Below are 12,276 nucleotides of genomic sequence, written 5' to 3'. Positions count from 1 at the left end.
GTGATCTAAAAACTCAAAATACTTTCTCCCGAAGGTACAAAGCTGTCACAGATGCCTGTTCTCTTCAGCCGGACATTGACTTACTACCATTCGGAGACCAAACTGAAATTGGAGAGAGGGTGAGCTGTGTGTAGTTTAATTAAACAATGAACACAAATCTAGAAAAGTCTTCTGGTTGTCTTTAACCTTTCATGGAGCATAAGAAAATCTGAGAGCTCTGAATTATGTGTTTTCCTAGTGACAAGTTCTAGAAACAGGAGTTCTTGATGCCACGTCTCTTAAGTATTTGTTGAGTAACCGGCATGCACTTCACATTTCGCTAGCTGCTTGAGAGTTCTCAAGGGAAGGGAAGCAGTCCCTGACTTTGATCAAATGTATTTTTACTTACTTGGAGTTTACTGTAAATTGGTTTGGAAACTGAGATTGCTTCCGACAACTTCTTCCACTCTTGTCAACATCCATTTATTCCTGTTAAAGGGTTCTTTTTTCTTTGTGTAAACAGGTTTTACATTGGCATCATACTGTTCTATGACTAGCTGAAAAATATTTATACCTGTATGTAATCATTTATAACAATGTTGGCTAAAATTTTTGACTCTTATAGGTGGCAAGTACTGGGCAAAAGGCTTTATGTGCATTATTTACTTTTACAACAAAGCTGTTATATGGGTGTTTTGTTATCAGTGTATTGCAGCCAAGAAGACCAAGGCTGAGAAAGGTTAAGGAACTTGCCCAGTCAGAGTCATTGGTGCAGGTGGGATTGGTCCAACTCTGTAGTCTGCGTTATTCATGGCTGTTCTTTACTGCAACCTAGTAGAGGGCTTAAGACATGACCTGGACTTCTGTGAGTCTTCATTTCCACGTGGGGAAAAATGCCTACATGTTGAAATTGCTCTGACGAATAATAGAAATAAGGAATGGAAAGCCATTCACACCAGCCTGGTGCATACTAAGTGCTCAATAAATACTAGTTTTTCAAATTTTTATAATCAGTACTTGATTATAAAAGCATATTGCTGTGTAGTTCTGTTGAACAAAACTTGTAATATCGAATTTAAGAGGCATGTGTTCAGTATACTACAGACACAATTCATGAAACTGGAAACAATTTGGGGATTACTTGCATCTTCAACACTCACCTTAGTTTATGGTTATTAATGCTTTGGTACAGCAGAGTTCTCTATCAGAGTGAAAAGAGGATTAATGTTATCAGTCAGAAATTACCTTAATATAATTCAAGTATTGACCACTAAACAGCTTGCATTTTATCTTACTAATGTTATCACAATTTAATTAATAAATTACCATTAATTTAAGATTCTTTTAGAGAAGTTTGTATTTTAAAGGGAATTTTTTTATCAACAGATCATCTACTAATATAAAAGGTGGATGTTTATGGATATTTCTTCTCTAGGGCATCAACTTGAGTGGGGGTCAGAGGCAGAGGATCTGTGTGGCCCGAGCTCTCTATCAAAATACCAACATTGTCTTCTTGGTAAGAATATGGCCTTTTTGTTTCTTTCTATTTCATTTTTCCCTCTGGACAAATGAGTCCTTAAAGAGACAAGTCAAATAACTCAAGGAAAGACGGTTTAACTTGTGAAATTACAGAGAATTAAGGGGAGACAAATCCTCAGAGTACAAATCAAATCAACATCAAGATGAGAGTTGGGGGTCCAGAGGGACTGAGGTGCCCAAATGTTTACTTATATGAGTTTTTAAATCATGAGGATCATTAATGAAAGAGTATGGATGGTGCTGGCTGAACTGGACAGGATCATAGGTCTTCTCATTTATATTTGCTGGCAAAAAAGGAGGGGCTGGAAAATATACTCTTGGTGGACACAGGGGTTAGTAAGTATGCAGCTCAGGCTGTGGATAAGATTTATCTGTGAAGCTTCCTGAAATTCTTCTTAAAAATCTTGATATAGCCTAGACCTACTGAATCATAATCTATAAAGGCAGAGTTTAGAATCTGTATCTTAAAAAAGCTCCATAGATGATTGTCTTGTATTTATATCCTGGATGGATAACTCGCTTCTACCTATGGATCCGCAAATAAAATTCGATGATTATGTTGATTATGAATTTGCTCTAGTTTGGTTTCTCCAGAAGGATGTAGCCAAAATAACTTAGCTTACAAATAGACAGTGTATATCAGAGACCAGCAGGCTATGTAAATACATCCTTCCCCTGCTTTCTCCTTCTGTGCAGTTATTAACCATTTATAAATCTGGTTCTCCAACCTCCTTTAGAGTTTTCACTCCATCTAAAATCGAACAGCTTCAAATTTAGTGGAGTTTTCCACTAAATTTGGATCCATTACTGGGGATGGGAGTAGAATTTGGACATAGTGGTGGAAGTGCACTTCAGGTTAATGTCCCTAAGAATACCTGTCCCCAAAATGTTCCAGAAAACACCACCATAAAAGCTATACCAGTATCTAGCAGTAACCTACGTAATTATAAATCCTTTTCATAATGGGTGAACCCACAAGTAGAAATGACTTCTTGAACTTTGGGATCAAGTAATGATTGAAGCACCTGAGGACCAAGTGACTTGGAAATCTGAAAGAGACAGAGGTTCTCTGAATGTAGTATTCTACTCCATTTCATTCCACTGCCTTCAATTTAATGACCCTTACTTCAGTTGTAGAATCATGGGATTCAAAGGAGTCATAGTGCTAACACTGTGGATTCCCAGCCATTCATTATAGAATTGCTTATCGTATCATCTCTAACAGCTTCTTGATGACTCTCTCTGAAGACAGGTTGCTTATCTTTGAGGCAGTCTTTCCTTGTTGGTCCGTGTATGGGTTGCTATAACAAATTTCCATAATTGGTGGTTTACACAATACAAATTTATTATCCTATAGTTCTGTAGGTTAGATATCCGACATGGGTCTCACACAGCTGAGATCAGAATGTCTGCAGGGCTGTGTTCCCTTCTGGAGGCTGCCGGGTAGAAAAGGCTTCCTTGCCTTTGCCAGCTTCTAGAGGCTGCCCACATTCCTTGGCTCACAGCTGCCTTCCTTCATCTTCAAAGCCAGCAACATCTGCAAAGCCAGCATCTCTGACCATTTTTACTACTCACTTCTCCCTCTCCACATCTGGGGAAGTTCTCTGCTTTCAAGGATTCATGTAATTAGTTTAGACCCATCAGGATAATCTTCCCATCTCAAGGTCTTTCATCTAAATCATATAGACATACCTTGGAGATATTGCACGTTTGGTTCCAGATCATCATAATAAAGCGAGCATCGCAGTAAAGTGTGAGTCACGTGAATTTTTGGGTTTCCTGGTGCATACAAAAGTTATGTTTACTATACTGTAATCTCTTAAGTGTGCAATAGCATTATGTCTAAAAAAACAATGTACATACATTAATTAAAAAATACATCATTGATAAAACATGCTACCCATTATCTGAGCCTTCAGTAAGTGATAATCTTCTTGCAATAGTAACATCAAAGATCCTTGATCATAGATCACTGTAATATAATAATAATGAAAAAGTTTGAAAGTATTGTGAGAATTACCAAAATGTGACACAAAGACATGAAGTGAGCAAATGCTGTAGGAGAAATAGCGCCGATAGACTTGCTGGACGCAGGGTTGCCACAACTCTTCAATTTGTAAAAATATGCAACTCTGTGAAGCACAATAAAGTGAAGTGCAATAAAATGAGGTATGCGTGTATCTGCAAAGTCCCATTTGCTATTAAGGTAACATAGTCACAAGTTCTGGGAATTAGAACATGGACATCTTTGGGGACCATTATTCTGCCTGCTGTGGATAACTTTCATTATTGGAAAGTTATTATGTGATTGAAATCTGCTTCTGTGTATTTTCCGTTTATTGGTTCCCATTCTGCTTCTGCAGCAGCAAATGTATTTCTTTTATATAGCCATAGTTCAATATTTTAATATTATTGTCATAACTTGCCTTAATTTACTTTTTTCTAGACTAAGCAAGCTTAATATTTTTAATTCTTTGACAATAATATAATTTTTATAACTTTTTTTTACCTTTTCTTAATTCTGGATGTAATAGTGTTTGTCAGGGTCCCTTTGAAAAAGCATGTTCCAGATGCACTCTGCTCAACTCAGATAATCTTAAAACTAATAGATCTTATGATCTAAATATTATAGTTTCTTCATTGTAGCCTAAAACTGAATAACGTTTTAGCAGCAACAGAATACTGTTGATGTGTTTTAACAATTTCCCCCAAATGAAAATATCTTACACTTCCATTGTTTAAAAATTCACAGAGCACTTTGAATCGCAATATTATCTCATTTGATTCTTATGACTGTGCTGCTAGGGTAGATGGTATCCTCATGTGAAGTGAGGAAACTTATAGATAGAAAGGTGAAGTGCCTCACTCAAGGACTAATGACTAGTGAGTGATACAGTCTGGGCTAGAACTCCATGTCTTTTGAGTACTGTTTTTTTGATCAGCTAAGATTCTCTGGTATTTTTTTTTTTTTAAAGAAATTCACGTTCTTTTATTTATTTATTTATTTATTTATGACTGTGTTGGGTCTTCGTTTCTGTGCGAGGGCTTTCTCTAGTTGTGGCAAGTGGGGACCACTCTTCATCGCGGTGCGCGGGCCTCTCACCATCGTGGCCTCTCTTGTTGCGGAGCACAGGCTCCAGACGTGCAGGCTCAGTAATTGTGGCTCACGGGCCCAGTTGCTCCGTGGCATGTGGGATCTTCCCAGACCAGGGCTCGAACCCGTGTCCCCTGCATTGGCAGGCAGATTCTCAACCACTGCGCCACCAGGGAAGCCCTGGTATTTTTTAAGTTACTACCTGTGTTGTCTTTTTCTTTCCGTTCCCTCCCTCCCTCCCTCCCTCTCCTTCCTTCCTTCCTTCCTTCCTTCCTTCTTTCCTTCCTTCCTTCCTTCCCTCCTTCTTCCTTTCCATCCATCAATGTTTAGTGAATGTCATCAGTGCCATCTTATGTGCTGGGTAAAGGAAACAGTTTTCTCCTTTGTTATTCCTATCTTTAAGGATCTCACTTGTACAAATAATTAGTTAAGGTTTTACATTTTGCTCTGATCTCTAGTTAACCTTTATCAAATTAGCCTTTACACTGTATCAAAGCCATGTGAAACGTCTTAATTATATATCAAACATATTAGTTATTTTTAAAGCTTTGTAGCATCTATAAATGTGCTGTATCAGTGAATATATTTTTAAGAGGTTATTTCCAAAAATGTGTCCATAAAGACTATACTACTAAAACATATTCATTGAATACAGGAAAGACTATATTAGTGAGAACTGTATATATGTATATAAAAATAAATAATATATTACTGAAAATGAAGAATTGACCATTCATTGATTTGGCTATTTGTCAAATTGTCTTGCACTCTTTAAAGAAAGTATCTCCACAGAATGTTAATACACAAACTGAATCGTGAGAAATGATTAACAATCCATCAAATCTAGATTATTATTAGGTTATATAAAAGGTTACATTTTACTGCAACACCAAGATGCCACATAATGAAGCCATGGCATATACATGATAGCAATCATTATTAAGGGCTTTTTATGACCTAGTCATGATTCTAAATACTTTATGTACATGAACTCACTTCATCCTCACAATAACCCTATTAGGTTTGACATTGTTATTATTAATGTTACCTTTATTTACACAATGATAATGTTGAGGCTTCGGGGGATAATTTATCCAAGGTCACACAGATAGTAATAGTGAAGCAAGGATACAAACCCAGGTGATCTAATTCCATAGCCTGTGTCCTTAACCACTGCACTCTTCCTCGTTAAGAGATTCCTGGAAGTCACTAAATTCTCACTGTGGTGCTTTAAAGGGTTTAGCACAGTGTTAATCACCACAGCTTTATTTATAAGAAAATAATAATAAAATAACGCTTTTTAAATATTTTACAGAGACTTTTACAACATTATTTGATCTTTGCAGCAAACCTATGTGCTCTCTAACAGGTCTCTTTATTATCCCCATTTTACAGATGAAGTGACTGAGTTTGAAAAATTGCCCAGTGTCAGAGATCTACTCTGTTAACTACTTTCAAATATGCAACACAGTATTATTAACTATAGTCGTAGTGCTGTGCATTCTATCCCGAGGACATGTTTATCTTACAACTGGAAGTTTGTACCTTTTGACCACTTTCACCCATTTTCCCCAACCTCACACCCCCACCTCTGGCAAACACCAATTTGTTTTCTGAATTTATGAGTTCACGTTTTTTTTTTTTGGATTCCACGTATAAGTGAGAGCATATAGTATCTGTTTTTCTCTGTTTGACTTATTTTACTTGGCATAATGCCATCACAAATGGCAGAATTTCCTACCTTTTTATGGATGAATAATATTTCACATTTTCTTTACCCATTCATCCATTGATGGACATTTAGGTTGTTTCCATATCTTGGCTATTGTACATAATGCTATAATGAATATGGAAGTTCTTAATGAACATTGAGATAATGATTTCATGTCCTTTAAATAAATACCCAGAAGTGGAATTGCTGGATCATATAGTAGTTCTATTTTTAAAAATTTGAGGAACCTCCATACTTTTTTTCCATGGTGGCTGCACCAATTTACATTTCCAACAACAGTGCACAAGAGTTCCCTTTTCTCCACATTCTCACCAACATTGGTTATTTCTTGTCTTTTTGATAACAGCCTATCTAACAGATGAGAGGTGATATCTCATAGTTTGATTTGTATTTCCCAGATAATTAATGATATTGAGCATCTTTTCATGTACTTGTTGGCCATTTGTATGTCTTCTTTGGAAAAATATCTATTCAGATCCTCTGACCATTTTTAAATTGGATTGTTGGGGTCTTTTTGCTATTGAGTTGTATGAGTTCTGTATATATTTTGGATATTAACCACTTATCATATATATGATTTGCAGATATTTTACCCCATTTCATAAGTTGCCTTTTCATTTCGTTGATGGTTTCCTTTACTGTACAAAAACTTTTTAGTTTGATGTCGTCTCACTTGTTTATTTTTGCATTTGTTCCTTTTGTTTTTGGTATCAGAATCTTAAAAAAGCATTACCAAGACCAATGTCAGGGAGCTTATCCACTATGTTTTCTTCTAGGAGTTTTATGGTTTCAGGTCTTATGTTCATGTCTTTGATTCATTTTGAGCTGATTTTTATGTGTGATGTAAGACAGTAGTCCAGGTTCATTTATTTTACATGTGGCTGTCCAGTTTTCCCAGCACCATTTATCAAAGAGACTATCCTTCCCCCATTGTATATTCTTGGCCCCTTTGTTACAAATTGATTGACCATATGTGCATGAGTTTATTTCTGGGCTCTCTGTGCTGTTCCATTGATCTATGTGTCTGTTTTTATGCCAATAAGATACTGTTTTGTTTATGATAGCTTTGTAATACAGCTTGAAATCAGGAAGTATGATACCTCCAGCTTTGTTATTCTTTCTCAAGATTTCTTTGGATATTAGGGGTCTTTTGTGGTTCTATACAAAGTTTGGAATTGTTTGATTCATTTCTGTGAAAAATGTCATTGGAATTTTGATAGGGATTGCATTGAACCTCTAGAACATTTTCGATAGTATGGACATTTTAACAATATTAATTTTTCTAATCCATGAGCACAAGATATCTTTCCATTTATTTGTATTTTCTTCAGTTTCTTTCATCAGTGTCTTAGAGTTTTCAGTGCACAGGTCTTTTACCTCCTTGGTTAAGTTTATTCCTTAGACATTTTATTCTTTTTGATGCAATTACAAATGGGGTTGTTTTCCTAATTTCTCTTTCTGATAGTTTGTTATTAGTGTATAGAAATGCAACTGATTTTTGCATATTGATTTTGTATCCTGCAACTTTATTGACTTCGTTCATTAGTTCTGTTAGTTTTTTGGTGAAATCTTTAGGGTCTTCTATAGAAAAATGTCATCTGCAAATAGAGATAGTTTTACTTCTTCCTTTCCCGTTTGGATGTCTTTTATTTCTTTTTTCTTGACTAATTGCTCTGGCTAGGACTTCCAGTACTATGTTGAATAAAAGTAGTGAGAGTTGGCATTGTTCTTGATCTTAGAGGGACAGTTTTCAGCTTTTTACCATTAAGTATGATGTTAGCTGTGGGCTTGTCATATATGACCTTTATTATGTTGAGGTATGTTCCCTCAATACCTACTTCATTCAGAATTTTTATCATGATTGAATGTTGAACTTTGTCAAATGCTTTTTCTGCATCTATTGAGTTTATCATATGATTTTTATCCTTCATTTTGTTATTGTGGTGTATCACGTTGATTTGCAAATGTTGAACCATCCCTGCATCCCTGGAATAAATCCAACTTGATCATGGTGTTTGAATATTTTATTGACTGTTGAATTCAGTTTGTTAATATTTTGTTGAGAATTTTTGCATCTATGTTCATCAGAGACATTGATCTGTAATTTTCTTTTCTTGTGGTGTCTTTATGCTAGCTTTGTAAAATAAGTTTGGAAGTGTTCTTTCCTCTTCTGTTTTTTGGAAAAGTTTGAGAAGGATTGGTATTAATTCTTCTTTAAATGTTTCGTTGAATTCACCACTGAAGCCATCTGTTCCTGGACTTTTGTTTGTTGGGTGGTGTTTTTTGGTTACTGATTCAATTCCCTTACCAGTAATTGGTCTGTTCAGATTTTCTAATTCTTCACGATTCAGCTTCTGTAGGTGTTTGTTTCTAGGAATTTATCCATGTCATTTAGGTGTCCAGTCTGTAGGTATATAATTATTCATAGGAGTCTTATGATCCCTTGTATTTGTGTGGTATGAATTGTAACGTTGCCTTTTTCATTTGTAATTTTATTTGAATCCTCTCATTTTTTCTTGGTGAACCTAGCTAAAGGTTCATCCATTTTGTTTATCTTTGCAAAAAATCAGCTCCTAATTTCATTGATCTTTTCTGTTGTCTTGTTAGTCTGGATTTTATATATTTCCACTCTGATCTTTGTTATTTCCTTCCTTCTACTAACTTTGGGCTTAGTTTGTTCTTTTTTTCTAGTTTTTTGAGGTGTAAAGTTAAGTTGTTTATTTGAGGTATTTCTTTTTTTCTTAATATAGGCATTTATTGCTATAAAATTCTTTTAGAACTGCTTTTGCTGCATCCCATAAGTTTTGATATGTTGTGTTTCATTTTCATTTGTCTCAAGATAGTTTTTGATTTCCTCTTTTGATTTCTTCTTTGACCCATTAGTTGTTCAGGAGCATGTTGTTTCATCTCCACATATTTGTGAAATTTCCAGGGGTGGGGTTTATGGCGAGAGTGTGTCTCAGCCTTTCCTACTTATTTTGATGTATTTTCTCAGTTGCTTAATGTGTCAGAATCACTCAACTAATTTCTGGATTTCTTTCAGAGGGAATTGCTCCATGTGTAGCTGTATATTTGGTGTGTCCATGGTAGGAGAGAAATTCAGGAGCCTCCTATGTTGCCCTCTTGGTCTAGAGTCAACACCTATTTTTATTATTTAAACTCTATTGATAAACTCCAATTATCATTTCATTCAATTGATAAACTCCAATTTTCATTTCATTCTTTGTTTTGGTTTTTTGTTATAGGTTGTTGAGTAATGTTGGTTTTTGAACTTGGGTATTCTGTACATAAGAATTCAAACTACTTCGAATACTGTTATTTACTTTTTAAATTAGTTTTTAAGTGAAAGAGAAAATAGAAGCTTCATTTTTAATTTAGTACCGTTTTTGTAATTTAAAGTTATCCAGAGTCTGTTTATTATAAATAGGATTTGTGAGATAATTTGCCTTTAGTTCTTTGTATTTCTGCTTTCTGGAAGATTTAGTTACAAAGAGAATATAAAAATTTTTCATCATCTCTCCATTTTACTTGTTGTAGGATGATCCATTTTCTGCCTTGGACATTCACTTGAGTGATCACTTAATGCAGGAAGGGATTTTGAAATTTCTCCAAGATGACAAGAGGACACTCGTTCTTGTGACTCACAAATTACAATATCTAACACATGCTGACTGGGTAAGAGTTTAAAAGAAGTTTCATTAATTTTTATATTACAGTTATATAAATGCTTTCTGAGATAAAGATAATTCTCTTGGCCAATTAAGGATTTTTGTCACAATTCTTCTAATATGTGCTTTCCTTAGATCATAGCCATGAAAGATGGAAGTGTTCTGAGAGAAGGAACTTTGAAGGACATTCAAACCAAAGATGTTGAGCTCTATGAACACTGGAAAACACTTATGAATCGGCAAGATCAAGAACTAGAAAAGGTAATTGCTCAGAGTTCAGAAGCATTCAGAGTTGAGCTCAGAAGAGTCAGAAATATAGTGCATAATTACTAAAAAAACTTTTAGAGAAATATTACCATTTAATGTTTGTTAATATAATAGTCCTCACCTGAAATCTGAAATAATTGTATATTTCTATATCATTAATTGATAGACTACTTTGAAACTAAAAAATTCTAGTGATATCTTTCGGATGATGTATTGTCAGCCTGTTAGAGGAATTTTATTTGAATTGGAGGCATATTACAATCATATGTGTGTTTAAAACTTAAACTACTTGCTCAAGCATGCTATTTCCTCATTTTATCTTATTTTTCCTTATGTATGTCTTATTTTCCTCACCTGTAATATGAGAGTATTTTCATTCACCATTTACAAATGGAGGGTTGTGGGCAAAACAAAATCTTAGATGATTTTGAAAGAAGGAAGAGCTATGAGCTGTGGGTATAGTGGTAAAGCATGTCTGGGATAGAGTTGGGGGGTGAAGGAAGGTAATCAGAAGGAAATAACAATAAAGCTTTATATTTGGATAGTTTTTAAAGTCCACAAAGCCTTTTTACATGATCTCTGTTAATTCTCACAAAATAAGCAAAAAATATGAGAAATAAGTAAAGAAAATATGATCTCATTCTTACAAATGAGAAAACTGAGGCTGAGAGAGGCTAAGTAATTTGCCTAAAGTTGTACAGTACATATAATAAGTGGTACCAATTGAATTTGAACCCAGGTCTATACCCAATGTAATTCCAGTATAATGTAAATATAACATTGAATGAAATGATAACAGAGTTGGAAACCAGATTGAGTATGATAAAAGAAGAACAACTCATGGTTGAGAGGTGAATTATAAATTGAATTAGTAAATTTTCAAAATGTTTTCTCTTGAGTTGGGACTAGGAAGTGCCTAGAATTCAGTAGTCCTGGCTAGGAATGAGCATTATAAAATGAAAATGCTTATATCAGCAAATTTCTGAAAATATCAAGAAATTAAAATGTATTATTTCATAAAGGAAAAAATGATCTATGTTTCAATAGCAAAAGGAAGATAAAAAGTCAGACAAACCATGGGATTGCTCTGTCTTCTGCAGCTTTGCCAAAGATCTCAAAAATAAACTACAAACTTCTCAAAATATGTAAGAAAAGATATATGTAAAAGTCTTTAAGTAGACTAGGACAAATCACAGAACCTTTGAAATGAGGATATTCATCAAAATATGACAATGTACAATTGGGAAGAGCCCACTTAAGAATTATGCGGTGGAGTGCTTGATTGTAAACTTACTGGGATGGCTCCAAATGACATTTTTTCAGTGGTCTAGATGCCAGGGACAAAAGAAAATGATGTAAGCTTAAGGAGTGGACCATTTATGGTTTACTTTGGAAAGAAGATCTGGAAAAAGACAGAGAGAGAGAGAGGACGCTCTTGGTTTGATTTTATAGTAATACTGATTATTGAGCAAGCCAGGAAGAAAGTCCATTACATTGTGTTTAGAAATGAAGTGATCACTCAAGATAGCCTAACTCTGTAATTAAAGACACATCACAGGGTTATAAATCAGCTGAGGGAGATATGGAGCAAGTTAAGGTGCGGAAAGGGCAAATCCAGTTGTGGGGTGAACCAGTGGCCAGTAGAAGCCAGCATGAGCCATGCACCTGCCCAGAATCCTCACCTGGGGCTGGAGGGAGGTTACTGCCACCCAGAGAAGGGCAAGCGCCTGAAATTCATCTGAAGCCAGGGAGAGTCACACTGTGGGGAATAAGACCGCAACACCTTGGGGAAGTTTTCATAGAAACAGCTTCTGAATATGTTCTGTGGCAGGATGGGGTGTTTGCCTAGAACACTGGTTCTCAACCAGGGTCACTTTTGTCTTCTTGGGGACATTTGGCAACATCTAGAGACATGTTTAGTTGTCACAGTTGGGGAGCAGGTGCTACTGGCATCTAGTGGGTAGAGGACAGGGGTGTTGTTAAACATTCTACAGTGC

The 12,276-nt window shown here is 35.4% G+C and overlaps 1 protein-coding gene across 1 annotated transcript in view; it reads left to right on the top strand.

Moving 5' to 3' along the window:
* Positions 1 to 12,276, top strand: part of ABCC9 (ATP binding cassette subfamily C member 9) — a 139,893-nt gene that overhangs the window by 74,904 nt on the left and 52,713 nt on the right. Inside the window, exons 22-25 of the mRNA XM_068559737.1 lie at positions 35 to 119; positions 1,415 to 1,495; positions 9,882 to 10,019; positions 10,148 to 10,273. Coding sequence (XP_068415838.1) covers positions 35 to 119; positions 1,415 to 1,495; positions 9,882 to 10,019; positions 10,148 to 10,273 — 430 coding nt within the window. The remainder of the gene's footprint in view (positions 1 to 34; positions 120 to 1,414; positions 1,496 to 9,881; positions 10,020 to 10,147; positions 10,274 to 12,276) is intronic.

This window comes from Eschrichtius robustus, chromosome 13 (assembly GCF_028021215.1).
Source record: "Eschrichtius robustus isolate mEscRob2 chromosome 13, mEscRob2.pri, whole genome shotgun sequence".
NCBI classification, from domain to species: domain Eukaryota; kingdom Metazoa; phylum Chordata; class Mammalia; order Artiodactyla; family Eschrichtiidae; genus Eschrichtius; species Eschrichtius robustus.
Note: the sequence above shows the minus strand (reverse complement) of the source record. Positions and strands in the feature narration are given on the sequence as shown.